Below are 18155 nucleotides of genomic sequence, written 5' to 3'. Positions count from 1 at the left end.
TGGGTGTTTGCGGGCCCAGTGGCAGGGAAGGGAGAGGAAAGAAAAAGCAAGCAAGAAAAAAATGGGTTAAAAGCTCAGAATTTCATGGAATTTTTATTTAATTTTCTTGGGGAGAAAAGAGATTTACTAAGTCAGAGATGAAAGGAAGTCTGCCCAGGCCCCTGAGAAGTTACATTCTGTGCTGGGTTTAGCTCTCTCGCTGAATGGGGCTTGGAGAGCAGAACTTTGTGGTTAGACAATTCATAAACGCAGCAGGCTTTGTTCAGATGCTGGCTCTTGACAGAGTACCAAGACCTCTGGAGCAGCAGCTGGAGCTGAGGAGCTGTCTCGTCAGCACCCAGCCCTCAGACCCACCTCACCCTTGCCCCAGGTCCCTGGCCTGCCTCCTCCCCAGGCTGGAACAGAGTCCTGCTGGAACCTCCTGAGTGAGTGCCTTGGATTCTGACCTCTGCCCAGACATGTTTCCCTCCTCTGGTTCTGGAATCTGATCTCACTCTAGCCCTACTTTGGGTTACTAATTCTGTTTTAGTACTGGCCCATTTGTAGAGACCAAGGCAAGCCACGTGACCCCAGGGCATTGAAGTCCTGGGGGTTCTGGTCTGTCACTTCTTTGTAGGTCACTCATCTGAATATGTTTTCCCCTTGGAGTCTTAAAATTTCCCAGCTTTAATCTGAGAGTCACAGGAGGTAGGTAGACTGGGCAGGACAGAGGAAAGGCATACTCTTGAGACTTAGTTATCAACTGTACATCACTTAGAGATCTGCTGGTTATCTTCCTCATTTTCTCTCTCAGTTCTTATCTACCTCTTCAGGATGACTGTCATGAATTAAACTAATCAGAGTTTAATTCCAAACACCTAAAACATGCAGTCTGCTGCAGTGAACACTGTCCTAAGGCATGCAGTCTGCTGCAGTGGACACTGTCCTAAGACATGCAGTCTGCTGCAACAGAGACTGTTGGTGAACACTGTCCTAAGACATGCAGTCTGCTGCAACAGAGACTGTTGGTGAACACTGTCCTAAGACATGCAGTCTGCTGCAGTGGAGACTGGGTAGACACTGTCCTAAGACATGCAGTCTGCTGCAGTGGAGACTGGGTAGACACTGTCCTAAGACATGCAGTCTGCTGCAGTGGAGACTGGGTAGACACTGTCCTACATAACTTTCTGACTGAGTAAGTGGCTGCAGCTTATCTTTCACCACCTGGAAACCTAGATTGAAAGAACAATGGAGTTAGTTAATGATTAAGAAAAAGGAATTTCAGATTATTTTCCTATTCTATAGGCTAGATAGCATTCTTCACTACAGAGTTCTCCCTTCTACCAAAAACAGTAAGCAGCATCCCTTGTCAAAACTATACCAAGACTGGCAAAAAGCTCTCATGTCTGCTGTGGGCTTTCCCCCTTTCCAAAGCAGGAGGTGCTGGATTCACATATTACTGAAATAAAACTACTGTCCTTTCTCTATCAGTTTTGATTGATGATACATTCCCTGCCTCACTTGTCCCAGATACTTTTTAAAAATAGAAGTATGAAAGACGGCCACTGTTCGTAGAGCTAACCACAATGCAAGACATACACGTGAAAAGCTTATGGAAAATATGCCAGGTAGTTAATGATTTCAGATTCTTACTTCCCGCCCTGCAGGCTGGATAAAGTTGTTCTTCATTATGAAATGCTCCCTTCTTCTAAAAGCATTCCTCCCCATTGGAGCTAAGTACCTGTTAGCTGACCTGTACCTGGGAAGGCACCGCCCGATGCTGTGACTTCTTCTCCCGTCCTTCTCTCTCCATCACCCTTGTTTGTGCCCCTGTGCTGTTAAAGAGGGATTTCAAATCCTTCATTACGATGAGCTGTTGAGCGGTGTCTCTCACACAGGCCCAAAGGCAAGTCAAACTGCCAAGGTACCTGTACTTTGGATTCTAGAATTTGGCTGACTTGATATCCCAGCCCCACTGTTGTGTAAGACAATAGCCCATGCCTCAGAGCCTCTGTGTTACTCATCTGTGAAATGGGAATAATAAAACTATTTCACAGGTAAAGATAACATAGTCAACCTTCTGCAGCATGCCTCGCTTGTCTTAGAGGGAGTCCAGTCATCTGTATAGGACACTCTTTGGAAGATTCCGGGCCCCCTGTCAACATTCAGTGGTGGTTTAGTGGCCTCATTTCACCAGAGAAAGGTCCAAAACTCAAGTCACTGCCCCCACCCCATCTTTGCTCTGGTTTTACCTCATTCCTGGATGCCACATCATTTGGGCACTATGCTGCACCCACTTTCTCCCTGGGCTTGTTCAGTGTGTTGCCTTTGACTTTCAAGAAAAGCTGGTATCCATGCAGGGACCTGGAGAGGCAGATCCCATCACAGCCGACTGCCAGACAGATTCCTATTCTGTCCTGGAGGGAGAAGGATACCGGGAGATTCATCCGACAGAACATCTCATGGCAGATAACTGCCCCAGATCCCTGCAGAGCTAAGAACAGCGAAACCCCAGGCTTCTGAGGGCGTGGGACATCCTTACGTCACAACTCTATGGTGACCTGGAAGCTGGTGGTTACACCTGTCTTTTCTGGACAAGTAAATTTTTCTTGTAACAGTGGCTAGATGCAGAGAAATGGGGTCCAGCCCCATATGTGAGCTCCTGCTATGTTCTAGGCACTATAGGAAGATCTTGCACGTTGTGATTACCCCCCACCCACCTACGGTGCAAGGAAAGCCTTGCTCTGACCCCTCCTTTAGAGCCAAGAAACCAAAGAGTAAATAACTGGGCCTGGTCATAGAGCTGGAAAAGAGGACCAACCAGGAATTCAAACAAAGTCTGTTTAACTTTGAAGTCCTTACAACTGGCCTCCCATTAAAGGCAGGGTCAATAGCAAGAGTGTAAAGTAGCTTTTCAGAGGGAGAGGGGAAGTGGCCTTGCCATTCTGCTACCTGCTGCTTCCACCCAGCTGGAAGTTGTGGTCATCAGATGGGGAATTCTGAATGGCTCTTCCAGCCACCTGCCCTTCCTCTCCATGAAAACATAACCCCTCAAAGACATGGAGCCGAGTGATGGCGCACATGCAATCTGTGAATTGTCCACCTTGGCGACAACACCTTTCAATCAAACACTTTCAATCAAAATCTGCAAAGGGGCAGCTTTGTGGGGTGCGTCTAATGTAGAGAGATGTTTTGTTTCAGTGGCAGGAATTTTCAGAACTTCAGATTGTTATCCTTTTTCAAAGACAACAGGTTTACACAAAGCACCAGAGTTCTGAAATTACCTTGAAAAATCCAAAGTTCAGGTATCTCTGAGCCTCCAGTCCCTTCTGGCCACTGGTCGCTAGAGTGGAGTAGCCACCCACTTGGACCTGGAAGTGAGATGGTGCTTTTCAATCTGCTACAGTCCTTTCCCCCTGGGTCCTGTGTGGAAAGGACCACCAGTTCTTCCCCCTCGCCACAGCGTATCCCCAGCCACCCTTTCTCTCCTCTTGAAAAGATCCTTCCTAGTGGCTTCATAGCTCTTTCTTCTTGTTCCTCTAGGTGTTCCCTTCCCAAAGAACTTCCTTCAGATCTGCAAGAAGATCCTGTGCCGCCTGTTTCGGGTCTTCGTCCATGTCTACATCCACCACTTTGACCGGGTCATTGTGATGGGTGCAGAGGCTCATGTCAACACCTGCTACAAACACTTCTATTACTTTGTCACGGAGATGAACCTCATAGACCGCAAGGAGCTAGAGCCTTTGGTAAGTGTCTCAGCAGTATGTCACCGTACACTGTGAGAACTGTGGGAAGCTGGTATAGGAAGGGGCTGCAGAATTAGACAGCGTTCGATCAGCAAAGGACCAGGGTGCATCCAAATGTCTACTGCAACCAGAATACTGTCTTAAGTTGCTCTCTAGGAGGTGAGATAATGTGGTGACATTATTCCTATATAATGATTTGGGCCAAGGAAGCTAGATTTAATGCTTAACTCTGGGGGAAAAAATCATTTACTCAGTTTCTTAGAGACACTTCTTTTTTTTTTTTTTCCCCAGTGACAGGGTTTCTCTGTGTAGCCCTGGCTGTCCTGGAACTTGATCTGTAGCCCAGACTGGCCTCAAACTCAGATTCACCTGCCTCTGCCTCTCCAGTGCTAGGATTAAAGGCGTGTGCTACCACTGCCCGTCTGAGACACTTTTTTGATCTATCACTATAATCAGTGATGGTCAGACACATTTATTTTCTTAGTCAGTAAATGAACATTTAACACTCACTGTATATCAGCTGCTAGGCATGGAAAGTCAAGTTAAACTTCCAAGGACACAGTAAGCTAAGGAAGAGTTCTGTATCATAGGGAATTTTGCTCTCTTTACTGACTCCCCTGGGGTGAAGCCGTTGTGGGTTTATCATTTGAGATTAAGAACATTTGAGATTAAAAACATTTGAGAGTAAGCTATAGCTTTGTATACAGATGAGTGGAGTCTGCTATTTTATTGTTTTTAAAAGAGATTTATTTTTATTTTGTGTATGTGTGTTTCCCTGCGTGTGTGTTTGTGTACCATGTAGTACATGCAGTACCTGTAGAAGCCAGAAGAGGGTCTCAAATCCACTGGAACTGGAGTTACAAGTGGTTATGAGCTGCTGTGTGGTGATGGGAATCGAACCCGAGTTCTCTGAAAGAGCAACTGGTGCTCTTAACCACTGGGCGATCCCTCCATCCCCTGGGTTTATTTTCTTCAAAAGTCCCTTTCACTGTTGGCTTTACTATATGCTTGAGAAATCAAGGACGCTCAAAAACCTTTGTAGGTTCACTCTAATGTGGATGCTTGCCTCACAGCTATCTCCAGTGGCACTAGTGAGTACCCAATAGGATACATGGCTTTATATTAAAACCATGAGGTTTTTTTTTTTCTCTTGAGAGAGTTAAAGTGTAGTTTTGCTAAATATAGTTGGCAGTTTTGTACAAGTGTTTTTGAATATTGACCAAAGTACAGAGCCCAGGTGTCTCTACTGTTTACCCATCTTTGTCCGCACAACTGAAATGATGTTTTATTAGGATTTGGGTACCTGAGGTCAACAGTTCACATGACTACCACTGGAAAGACACTGTGGTATAGTCACATATCCCCATGATAAGAGCTGAGCCCAGCTGTGTGGAGAAGCAGCAGATCAGAGAGGAGCCAAGTGGGCAGAGAAACAGGCATAGGTATACTCATTTGAAGGATCTCAGTAGGCTCAAGGCACACAGGCTGTTCCAGTCCTCTGTTACCTTGCCTCACTGTCTTTGGTTTGACAGCTTAATGTGGGAGGTGGTTGGCTGTGGGCTCTAGACTGACTGGTTTATATTAGCTATGTATGAACAACTCATGAGTAAACCATTTGCCACCTCAGGTATTAACTAGCTAGGGGTAGGACGGCGGGGGGGGTCCCTCTTGGAGTTAGCAAGGTCCCAGGGATTAAAGAAGCAAAATATAATAAATCAATAAATCAATCAGTAATAAACAAACAAGCAAATAATGACATATTAGCTATACATATACTGTATCTATAATTATTAAAGAAGATGTTGGTGATCTTATGTTACCTTTAGGAGTTTAATTCATGGTCTACAATTGCACCATGGAATACACACCAAGAAGTTTACTTTGCATACAGTTGAGATGTCTCTCACATCATTGGCTAATGAAGAGAGATGGTCATCTTCACCTTCTTTCCATTGGATTCTTAGAAAGCTTTGGGGGACAGCCCCTGAGTTATCTCTGGGCATCATTATAGGACTCACACAGAAAGAAACTTAAAGGCATCAGTGGTGGTGGGTTTACTAGTTTGCCCTGTGCAAAGACTGCTGAGTGTAAATAACCACCATGAAGAGTGAAAGGTTGTACAAACAGCTCAGGGTAGTATAAATACTGGAAACTGTTGATAAAGCCAATCTCAGAAAATGTCAAGGGCAGTGGAAAGAGTGGGGCCTTGTCAGTGAAGAGACGCGAAGCACTGTGCCATGGAGTCCAGTTCCCATCGGGGTTACACCCAGGTAAATGGGAACAAGTCCCCAAAGGCCACCGGAAGTAAGAGCTCTACTAGACACTCACACTTTGCGTTTTGCTGAGTTAACACATAAACATTAGCTGGATAGGGCTGAATGTCGAGTTCTCCTTTGTGCACAGAAGCATAAAGGCTATTGTGGGGTAAAGCTGGGGGCAAGTCAGCAAGGAGAGAAAGCCTTTCTTTGCTATATAAAACCTCGCTGTTGTATTCGGTTACTGAAGAAAGGCTCCAGGAGCTGGAGTACCTGGTGGTACCAGGAGCTGCCTTGCAGTCCCAGCCTCACAGCCAGGCCCTGAACAAGCCAGGATTCTACAAAGAACTTCTTTGGGGGCCTGGAAGAAAAACATGATTATCCTCACCAGGAATTGTTAACAGTGTAAGTAACAAGAGAAGCAGTGGGTGCCCCCACCCCAAGTTCGTACTTCTTTAACTCGTACTTAAAATGGTTTTCTTCCCACATTTTTGTTTTGTTGATCATAGTGACAGGAAAATTAATTGTAGTAAGTAGTAAGTAATCTTAAAATAATTATGTGAAATTATGTGTTTGCTCAAACCTGTAAATCACAGGATTGGATACTGTGAATGTTTCTGAGTTTAATGATCCTATGATGGCCAGGCATGGTGATAAATGCCTATAATCCCAACACTCTAGAGGCATACTCAGAAGGATGGCTGCAATGATGAGTCTAACCTGATCTACATGGACATTCCAAGCAAGTCAGAGATCTGTAGAGAGAACCTGTCCCCAAAATAGCAACAACAGGGGCTCTTCAGAGCACTGACTGTTCTTCCAGAGGATCCCAGATGGATTTCCAGCACCTTCATGGCAGCTCATAGCTGTCTATAACACCAGCTCCAGGAAATTCGACAACCTCTTCTGGCTTTTGTGGCCCCTAAGTATGCACATGGTGCACAGATATATATGCAGGGAAAATACCCACACATACAGAAATAAAATAATTTTAAAAACCCACAATCATATGATGCCAGGCTCAATTGCTTAGCATATCCGGCATCACTAAGAGTGTTGTACTTGTGGATTGGTACTGATGACATTGTGCTCACTGATTAATGTTACAAAGCATATATTGCAATCAGAACTAGCATATCAAATCAATACACTTAAATTTGTCAAGTATTTTCTTACATTTACTTATTGTGTGGGGTGTGCTTGGGTTTAGACTTGCATTTGTCTCTGTGCATGCAGCTGCACACAAGTGCATGTGCATGTGGGGGGGGTAGACAACAACTGTGGGAGTCAGTTCTCTCCTTCCATCACAGGGTCCCAGGACCTGGACATATAGCTTGGTGGCAAAGGCCTTTACCCACTGAGCCAGCTCACTGACCCAAAATCCATGTATTCTTATTTTGTGCAGTCTACTACTCCATATGTTCAAAGCAAATCGCTCAGAGATTATGTTTTGTATAAGAAGGATATGTTTGGGGTGAACTTACAACACAGCCTAGAAAATACACAATTATGAGTATCTTCTTCATCCCCAGAGGATGAATACTCAGGACTTTGCCTTCAGGTTCTGGTCATGCATTCTTCATAGGGTAATCAGCTAGAGACCAAAGGGCAGCATTTGTTCAGCCAATTTCCTTCAAAGCAGCATTCCTGGAAGTCCCCCACCATTAGGGGGCCATTCCCAGAGTCACGCTTAGAATCCCACAGTGTGGAACTTGGAGCCTCACCTGGGTCTTCCCCTCCATGCATCTACCATGACAGTCTTTTGGGTCAAGGTTCACCTGACTGCATTGGAGCAGTGCTGGCTGAGCATCTGGCACATGGATTATCTGGAGGATCCAGAACCCCACAAGGGTAGGAGACTCAGTATCACCCAGAGCCAGCCATAAGACTCAGCCCCAGGGCTCAAACCCCAAACCTTCACTCACTAACTTGTAACCTTTCACAAGATACTTAGTTTTTGAAACTGTCATTTCCTCATCATGGAGTAACCATAATGTAATTATAAAAATCAGAGATTAGGCACACAGTAAGTACATAAGAAATGTTAGCTATTAAGTCAGATAATGAATTTACGGTAATTAGTACTCAGTAAGTAGGAAAACCCGACTTCTCCCTTTCCTGGTCCTCATGGCCTTTCATCCATCCTAGTGATTCCTTAGGTGGCCTCAGAGCAAACGTACTTAATTCTATTTGTATTGGTCTCTCCCTTGGGGTTGTCAGTTCAGTGAGGGCAGCCAGTAAATAAGATGTGCACCTGAATTGTCCATGGTTTGGAACATAATAAATACTTGATATTTTTTCTTAATTTGGGCAGAGTAGTTTAAGGATGATGTACCTCTGTTCAAAAGGATTACATGTAGTCATTCTTCCTTGGTACTACACTTATTTCATAATTGGAACTTAGCCACTCATTTATTGGGACTAACGCGTCATCCTGACTGATTTATAATAGAGATTCAAAGCAAATTAAGATGCAGAGCAGTGAAGGGATGTGTTTAAACTGTAGACCTGACAACATACTGTAGGGCTACATCATCTAGCTATTCTCTGCCCCAGATTACAGATTGATTCACCCAGGAAATGTTGAGTACACTCATACCAACTCAGTATCCTAATACCAAAGACAAGGTAGTCTGCCCTCTGCATCTTAGCAAGGAAAGTCCCATGTCCTGGGAAAACCTTGGTCTCCGGTGAAATAAGACAATTGCCAGGCCTCTGAGTAGGAAGTCAATTTGGAATTCAAAAGCTGGGAAGAGGTCACCCTGGACAGTCCAGTGAAGGCCAGCAGGACTTTCTGCCTCCAGGGCTTGCCTTATGGTCCCACTGAGACCTCACTCAGCCTCTGCAGCCAGCCAGCAGCCAGGGTACCCAGAGAAACACATTCTGCTTGCTCTCTGGCAGGGGGCTGGCAGGATGATGAGATAATCCATCTCTCATGTACGTGCAGCCCCTGAAGATGACCAAATTCATGCACGTTCACGGTGGGAGGAAAGGGTGCCCAAGTGATGCTGATAATTGGAAAATGGGCCAGGCCTTGATTGAATAAGTGGGTTGCTGCTGTTGGCCCTGGCTGCCTGGGAGTCAGCTAACAGAACTGATCTAATCAGAATTATCATTAGCAAGCCAGACTAGCAAGCTTTCAGTGTGTTGATGGCCTTTCACTAAAAACAAAAGCAAATTCAAAGAGGACGGGTTAGCGCAGTACTAACTGTGAATGAAGAGCTGGTGGGGCTACCTTAAGGAAAAGACTAGTGACCAAGGGAACTCATTCATCCTAATGTGCTGACCCCTGGGTGACCTGGCCCAAGGCTGTCCGAGTCTCCCACCAGGACTCCATTTCCTTATCTCTAAAGGTAAAGATGCATCCAGGAGGTACAGGCTATAAAAGCAAAGTTTACCCCAAGTGCTGGGGCCAGGAGATCTTCAGTTAAGACAGGAGGGTAGTCCCCACACCACCTGCACCATCACCTCCTGGGGTGGTGTTTTGAAATGCGTGTGTATGAGACTGGTCCTGGCTACATGAATTACCGTTGTTGAAATTAGGACTTAATTCCTTAATTCACTCTCTATTTCAGACCCCATGGTGTAGAGGAGTCAGCTTTGCTAAAGCACAAATTCTGGTTCTGTGGGTCTGACAGGATGGGACTGGAGAGTACCCATGGGGAGGCTGCAGGGCAGCTTGGCAGAAGCTGGTTATCTCCTTCCACCATATGGGGTCCAGACATCGAACTCAGGCTGTCAGGCTTGGTGGCAGGCATCTGCTGAGCCATCTCGCTGGCCCCTCTACGGAGCTTGATATATGTATTCTTTTATCTCTTCACGCTTATTACCATTACCTGAGACAGGACAACATGTGGTCCACATTCTTCACCATCCCTCATTCTTGACATTTAGTTCCACCAAAGCAGGTCTCTCAGCCCATCCTTATCGGGTAGGTGTCTGCTGCCTAACAATTGTTCATAGTTTTCAGCACCCAAACTACCACATGAACATGGGAGCGTCAAAAACAATGTGAGGACCAAGGTTGTAGAAAGCCTTGTCTCATGAAAGTCTAACCATGAGTCATCTGGACGCACGCAGGGGCTGACCCTCTTCCCTTGAGGAGGTGGTCAGGTCAGGCCTGCTCTTCTCCTGGCAGAGTCCACTGGCCAAGGTTGGCCTGCAAGGCAAGATCAGGTCAGCACTGTGAAAAGCAGCAGAGCCTTTTGCATGAGCCAAGCTGCTCCTTGAATAGCTGGCAATGAAGAGCCATTGTGGGGCTTTTGAAAGGATCCTTTCTTTCCAAGCATCATCTGGATGGAAGCCTCCAGACAGCCGCGTGTCAGGCGGTTCTGGGCTTCTCAGCCTTGGACACAGCCACTGTAGGAGAAATGCCACAGCCAACAATCTGGGCTGTATTTCCACTCTCATGTTACCACATTACTTGTTTGGCCCTCAGTGAGGCTTGTGATGCCTCTGGGTCTCAGTTTCCCCATTTTCAAAGGACATCAACTCTGGAGTGACACAGGGCTTGATGGACTGAGATTCTGATCTTTGGCATTGTGTATCACCGGGCTTGTCATCTCTTGTCCAAGATGACCTCCCCTCTTTGTTTAGAGAGGCCTTTCTGCCTGGAAGCTCACCACGGCCGCAGAGAGAAAGACTTGGCCCAGAGAAAAGCTGAGTCTGCCTTCATGAAACTGACTTTGCTAATTCAGATGATACACAGGTATATGTGTGCATGAATTCATGCAGGAGAGTGTGTGTGTGTGTGTGTGTGTGTGTGTGTGTGTGTGTGTGCAGGGTGACATCCATCTGTTCACGGCGACCCAAGTGCCCAGAGGTGAGCCAGAAGGCCTGCCAGAGAACATTTTAGGAGCTTTGGCAGACTTATTCAAGTGTCTTTGAAAAATAGCAAAGAATTATTGTCAACTAACTGCATTGTGCAGAATCAGTCACACATCTTTGCCAGACCTATTTTTTCTTCCCTCTTGATATCCAGGGAGCTTTGCGTTCTGGTTTGTAGGATGGTAGGTGGTTGGTATCTTGGGTGGGTGGGGGGGCAAGGAGGTGTCACATTTTGTTTTTAATCGAGTCATGAGTAAGATGGGGTCTAGTTTATTTTATACCCTAAATTATTTTGTTAGAATTAAAATGATGCAAACTGAAGAATTATCGGTATATGATATTCAACAATAAAAACAGGATTTGAAACTATACTCCAGAATCACTAATAATCACATGTCCATAAAGTTAAAAAGAAACAGAACGGCTGGGCGGTGGTGGCGTACGCTTTTAATCCCAGCACTTGGGAGGCAGAGGCAGGCGGATCTCTGTGAGTTCGAGGCCAGCCTGATCTCCAAAGTGAGTTACAGGAAAGGCTCAAAGCTACACAGGGAAACCCTGTCTCAAAAAACAAAAAAAGAAAGGAAGGAAGGAAGGAAGGAAGGAAGGAAGGAAAAAAAGAAGGAAAGAGAGAGAAAGGAAGGAAGAAAGAAAGGAAAGAAAGAAAGAAAGAAAGAACGAAAGAAAGAAGGAAGAAAGAGCAAAAGGTCAAGTAGTTCTTTCATCATTATTTGCTTTGATAGACTTGGCTTTGGTTTTGGGGGAGACTTGTTTTATTTTTGAGATAGGGTCTTGCTGTGTACCTAGGCTGCCTGCAAACTCAGGCTCTCCCTGCCTTTGCCCATCATGTACTGAACCTATCGGTGCAGGCCACCAGCTCCACAACAGTGGTTTTCTCCTAATGGAGTTACAGAAAATGCTGCTTCTTTATACATAACTCCTTGGGTTCTTCAGGCTTTCTATCACAAGCATGAATCATTTATGTATCAGGAAAAGAAAATCAATCCTTATGCCACTGAGGCCTTAACACAAAAGACTGAGGCTGCTCACAGCCCCTGTGCCAGGACCAAGAACAGAGCTGGCCTCTCTCCTAGCTGGCCAACTCATTAACTAAAAGTAAATGAAAATAAAAGGTTCAGATTCCTCCACTTGCTCTGAAAAGACCTCTGTTGTTGTTTCCAACTTCAAGTTTTAAAGAGGACAAAAGGGATTTGTTAAAAACAGTTCATCTAAATCGTGGGCTGACCTCTGCAAAGTTTATCAAGTTTAAGCATAAGGGTATGTACAATGGCTGCAGAAAATTTTGCCGAAATTATTCTTCATTGCTGTTGATTCTCATCCCTCTTTACTAAGACATTAACAAAACACAAAACCAGGAGTGACTAAGGGTGCTGTCTCTACCCTGGTGTCGATCAGATTCATGTTTTATCATTTTTCCTTTCCTACCTGCAGCAAGCATGCCAGGCCTGATTCACAGTACCCCATATCTCAGATTAGCCCATCCTTTTATGGAGGATGATCTTCTAATCACAACAAATTCTCAGTATTTAAACTTTTGGCTTAAAATATAAATTAAAAATCTTTTTGAACACTAATACATTCCTGTAACTATTTTTTTTTTAAGCTTTTGATTTCTTCTGCTTCTCAGATGCTAATGGTCTTCCAGTTCTGTAGGCCTACTCAGTCCATGATAGCAGCCTGGCAGTGTCTGGAATCACATGCCCTGCTGCTGCTGTTCTCTGGATGGAAATGGTTTAGCAACTACTTCTAGCTTGGGCTAGGAAAGGGTACCTTCTACACCAGCTGGTAAACATGTACCAACTGATTTGTACAAGGGTCCCTATCTTCTAGGAACTACCTAGAAGGTTTCCTCTCAGTTCCATTGTGACTTATTACAGCATCTCCCAAAGTGTACTTGTCAGAAGCTGCTAGATCTAAAGGATGCCAAATGTTACTATGCAAGAGGAGGTTCCACAGTGAGTTATAGGAAACACTTTACAGAGCTGGCCAGCTTTCTTTAATGCACTAATATGCATGCTCGGTACAGAGCAATTTGTGGGTATAAGGCTCCATGAAGACCCTTCGGGAAATACTAACTCCAGTGTCTTATGTGATCTGACTTCTACTGAATGTCTGCTAATAAGCTTTTTAACCAACAGCTGCATGTCAGACACCAAGCTGAGCACAGTAATAATTAAACAAGATCCCCGTCTTCATTCTTTAAGAAAATCAGAGGGCTGGCTGGCTGGCTTCTTGATGTTTTTCAGCTAGAGTCTCACTCTGTAGTTCAGGCTGACCTGGAACTCATGTTCCTTCTGCCTCTGCCTCTTGAATACGAGGATTATGCATCTAGTTTGCCCTGGATTCCTTTCTGATGCTGTGACAAAATCCTGGCCCAAAGCAACCTAGGAAGAAAAGGGCTTATTTCCACGTATACTTCCTAGTAACTGTGTAGTTAGAGTTTTCCTGCCTGGCCCAGTCAGGACAAATCTCTCTCACCCACCAGTCCCACAGTCTCTCAGACCCAACCAAGAAAGCACACAGAAACTTACATTGTTTAGAAACTGTATGGCCATGGCAGGCTTCTTGCTATCTGCTTCTTCTATCTTAAATTAACCCATTTCTGTTAGTCTATACTTTGCCACATGGCTTGTGGCTTACCAGTGTCTTTACATGTTGCTTCTCATGGCGGTGGCTGGCAGTGTCTCTCTCCAACCTTCTACTTCCCAGAATTCTCTTCTCCTGCCTATACTTCCTGCCTGGCCACTGGCCAATCAGAACTTTATTTGTACAGAGCGATATCCATAGCATAACTGTCCATCACCGAGGGAAGTCAGGGCAAGAATTCAAAACAGGAACCTGAAAGCAAGGACTGAAGCAGAGACCGTGCAGGAAGGCAAATCTCTGGCCTACTCCCTGTGGCTCGTGCTAGCTAGCTTTTTGATACAGCCCAGGCTCACCTGCCTAGGGATGGTGTAGCACTAATCTTAAAAGGTCTTATCAGTAAAAACAAACCCAGTGCCAGTTATTGGGGTGAATGCTGGAAGATGAGAGATGCAGAACAAGCCACAGCTTCCTCACCTCGCCAATTGCTCAGCTGATTCTGTTTCCTCAAATTGGAAGCGTCTGTGTCCTCATCCGAATGGCTCTCAGCTCAACTGCTGCTCAAAAGCCTAAAAGCTTTTAACCAGGCTAGTTGCTGGTTTTCATACCTTATATACCTTTCTGCTTTCTGCCATCACTTCCTGGCATTAAAGGCGGGAGTCACCATGCCTGGCTATTTCCAGTGTGGCTTTGAACTCACAGAGATCCACATGGATCTCTGCCTTCGGAATGCTAGGATTAAAGGTGTGTGTGCCACCATTTTCTGGCCTCTGTATCTAGTGGCTGTTCTGTTCTCTGACCCCATATAAATTTATCAGGGTGCACAATATTTTGGGGAACACAATATCACCACAGGATGGTGCCGCCCACAGTAGTCTGGATCCTCCTATGTCAATTATTAATAAAGACACTTCTTCACAAACTCGGGCCACAGGCCAGTCTGATCTAAGCAGTGTCTCAGTTGAGACTCTCTCTCCCCAAGTGACTTTTGAATGTGTCAGGTTCACACTAAAAGCTAACCAGGAGAAGCTAGCAGCTCGTGGTTTTAAAGAGGAATGTTCTTTAGTTCATTGCTTTACATGTCATGAGCAACATAGTAGTCACCAGCCATTGGTGACTATGGCTATATATCCTTACTTGTAACACCTACATTTCAAGGGATCAGAGGGCACACGTGTCTAGTGGCTCTTGCCATGACTGTCGCGGCAACAGAACAATCTATCAGGCATCGATGGCTCAGCTTCTGTCCTCAAGACTAACTCCTAACAGCACCTGTTACTACCTCTCCCTACACGATGGCTCTCAGCTGTGCCCAGAACTGTCCCTACGTTGCCTCAGTGAGCCATTTGGTTCCTTAAGCTCCTAATATGGTCTGTTTGTTTTTGCTAAGCCACTTCTCTCCTCGTTTGTAGATGAAACTCAAAACCATGTGCTCAGCAACTCCCTGAGTCTCCCATCAAATCTCCCGTGTCAGAGAAGTGCTCGAAATATTGGTTTCTGGGATATCAAACAGTTATTGCTTTTTTTTTCCCTTCTGTGTTCTTTGGTGCTGGAAATTACTGCAGATGTCAGTCACAGCAGGGATTAATTCATCATCTTCAACATTTATGTGAAAATGGGATAGGCAGTGTGGCTCGATGCCCATAGACAAGCCTGCCAGATGCTGGCTGCTTTGTGTGATCTGCTCTAGTTCAAATTTCCCAGCCAGATAAGACTAGATTCTTTGGCTCGAAAAAGTGTCAAGTGAATATCAACTTGGGACTTGAATGAAGAAAGATTTTACTTAAGGAAATATAACTCTGGATCATCACTCATCACTCGTCTGCCCCACTGCAAGAAAACCACAAAGATAAGATTACAGAGCGTCCCTAACCTAGGGACTCTTGTGGGCCCACTTTGAGATTTGAGGACCTCTTCCCATGAAACAATTGCACACATTAAGGTCAGATATACGGTTAAACCATTGCACAGGCCTGGAACATGGTACTCACTGATATTAGCCCTCCACATTAGAATGAATAGATGTCATTACATTGTGACTTTGAGTGTAAATGGAAAAATAAGCAAATAAATGCATGCAGTTGGATTTGGATGAAGAGAGAGCTGTGTGAATCTGAAAGGAATTTCCCAGAGTCCTTTGCATGGGCTACATGCCTTTACCTGTGAGTTATTGTACATGCAAATCTCTCAGCATCATGTCCTCCCAAGTCCTGTTCACTCTGCAGGTCTTGGTTTAATTGTCACTTCCCTGGGAACAACTGTTCTTCCCCTATATGGAGCAGCCAAGACAAAAGTCACCATGGATTAGTATCAGAGATGAGGACCTGGCCTTGGTACCCTTTCCTGCTTATCAGCAGTGAATGATCAAACCCAGCTCACACTTAAGCCCCATCACTTAAAGAGAAGAATTTGGGGATGTATTTTTAAGCTGTCACAGTTATTAATAAACTGTAAGCTGGTGATGTCTGCCATTAACCTCGACCTTCCCTTTTCTTCTCCCACTGAGCACATTGCTTTAGAAATCCTCAGGTCCAGTTATCTCTCTGCAGTCTCGGTGCACCGCCGGTGTGAAGAACTCACCGCCTCACTTCCCATTCATAAAGAACTCACCGCCTCACTTCCCATTCATAAAGAACTCACTGTCTCTCTTCCCATTCATAAAGAACTCACCATCTCACTTCCCATTCATTGCACAGTAACTTGCTTTCCGTTCTAGAATGCTGCACTTCCTACTGAGGTAGGATCCTGCAGGCTTGCTTGCACAAGAGGCAGTGGATGTTAGGAAAATTCTCTGGTAATTCATGCTTATCAGCAGATCTTTAGAACATGGTGCTGAGCCAAAGAAACCAGACACCACAAGTACATGTAGTTTGAGTCCCTTTACCCCAAACTCCAGAATAGTCTAACGCAGAGTGTCAGGTCATGTGGATCAGTGGTTGGCCGGGGCCACAACTCGGGCCAGGGGATTGATGGCACAGACATAACAGGATGTTCAAGAATGCTAAAAATGTTTTAATTGTGGCACGGTTGCATGTTTACAGGGAAACAAACACCTGTCAAAACTTATCACACTGTATGTTTAAATAGAAGCATTTTACTGCAGATAAAATATGCCTGAATCAATTTTATTTTAAGAATATACTCGGTAAACGCATCCAACGTGTTTTTTAAAACTTCAGTCTTTACAAGAACAATGTTTTGACAGGCCTCTGCTCAGAGATTTTGACGTCCTTGCCTCCTGGGTGGTTAGCAAGACTAACAGAAGAGTAAAATCTTATCTCTAAGGGACGATTAGAAAACGATTGGGTTCGTTATAACAACAGAAATGTTCACGTGTTAGTCAAAGACAAGAGGAACCCTCTGGCAATGAACTTTCCAGTGTGTTCGGCTTCAGGCTCTCATGTGTATGTATATTTCGGAGCTAAAAACAGACACCATGGACAGGTACTGTAGCGCCTGGCTGGAAAGGCCTCTGTGGACAATATCAGAGGGTGCTAAGCTCTGGTCAGGGCTCTCATTGTCTCCACCCTCTGTCAGCCCCAGTGTATGCCATACAGGAGAATTATGTCCCCAAGGCCTGGGTTCAAAGTTCTCATCCACCACAGCTGATCCAGGTGTGCATGCAGGTGTTTACAGATGGCTTATCCTGGGCTCTGGCAATAGCTGTAAACCTTTCTATGGTGCATCACCTGGGAATATCTCCAATTTATTAAGTCAGAATTTCCAAGAGCTGGCTCAGACATAGTGGAGCCTTAAGGGTGAGTACCAGGGAGACTGAGTGCGGCAATTTCAAACATTTCCTGTGTAAGAGCATCTGGGGAGCTTATAAAAGACAGATGCATGGGGCCACTGTTAAGAATTCTGATGCAGAAGGCTGGAGATGGGGCTCATGATACTGCCTTCCTGAGTGGTTTTTGGTTTTGCTTTTGAGGCAGGATCTCATGAAGCCTGGGTAATTGGCTTCAGACTCCCTAGATAGCTGAGGATCATCTTGTGTGTGAGTGCAGGCAAGGAGGGTGTGCACACGTGTGCAGGTGCGGTTGTGTGTGAATATCCAGCATCTTCCTCTACCACTGTCTAGTTTTTTGAGGCAAGGCCTTTCACTAAAACTAGAGTTTACCATTTTGTCTAGACAGACTTGCTAGTAAGCCCCCAGGCCTGCCTGTCTCCCGGTACCCTCCCTACCATGCTCGGCTTATATTATGCTTATATATCAAGCACTCTGCCCACTGAAACATCTCCCTTAACACCACCGTGAAAGATCATAAGCTTCTGATCCTCCTGCCTCCACCTTCCAAGTGCTGGGATTACAGACTTGAGCTGCCCTACCCAGGTTATATCATTCTGGGGATGGAACCCAGAACTTCATGCATGCTAGGCAAGCACTCTACCAACTGAACCAAATGAACTTGCTGGTCATGATTCTGTATTTTCAGTAGCTCCTAGATCCTTGAGTGCAGGTAATACCTGCATCCCACTAGAGAACTAACAGCAACTATTCCCAAACTTAGTAAAACTGAGGTCAGCAAGATATCTGAGCCTGAGGAGGGCCTATTCACTTTTTAAAAGAGGATATCTGGTCCCATCTCTCTTATTTTCAAACTTAACATTTACTTTCCTTTTCTCTGTCTCTTCCCTCAGAGTCAACCCTACACCCAATACCTTGTCTAGACCAACTGGTGTTTCAGTTACTTTCTGCTGCCAGAAAGTTATCATAATCATACCCTAATAGCCCATCCTCAGGCCT

The 18155-nt window shown here is 45.0% G+C and overlaps 1 protein-coding gene across 1 annotated transcript in view; it reads left to right on the top strand.

The window, feature by feature from the left end:
- The window catches only part of Mob3b (MOB kinase activator 3B), a 193295-nt gene that overhangs the window by 152944 nt on the left and 22196 nt on the right, over window positions 1–18155 (top strand). Inside the window, exon 3 of the mRNA XM_036179808.1 lies at window positions 3523–3725. Coding sequence (XP_036035701.1) covers window positions 3523–3725 — 203 coding nt within the window. The remainder of the gene's footprint in view (window positions 1–3522; window positions 3726–18155) is intronic.

This window comes from Onychomys torridus, chromosome 2 (genome assembly GCF_903995425.1).
Source record: "Onychomys torridus chromosome 2, mOncTor1.1, whole genome shotgun sequence".
Taxonomy (NCBI): domain Eukaryota; kingdom Metazoa; phylum Chordata; class Mammalia; order Rodentia; family Cricetidae; genus Onychomys; species Onychomys torridus.
The sequence above is the reverse complement of the archived record's forward strand: the minus strand, read 5'-3'. Positions and strand labels throughout refer to the sequence as shown.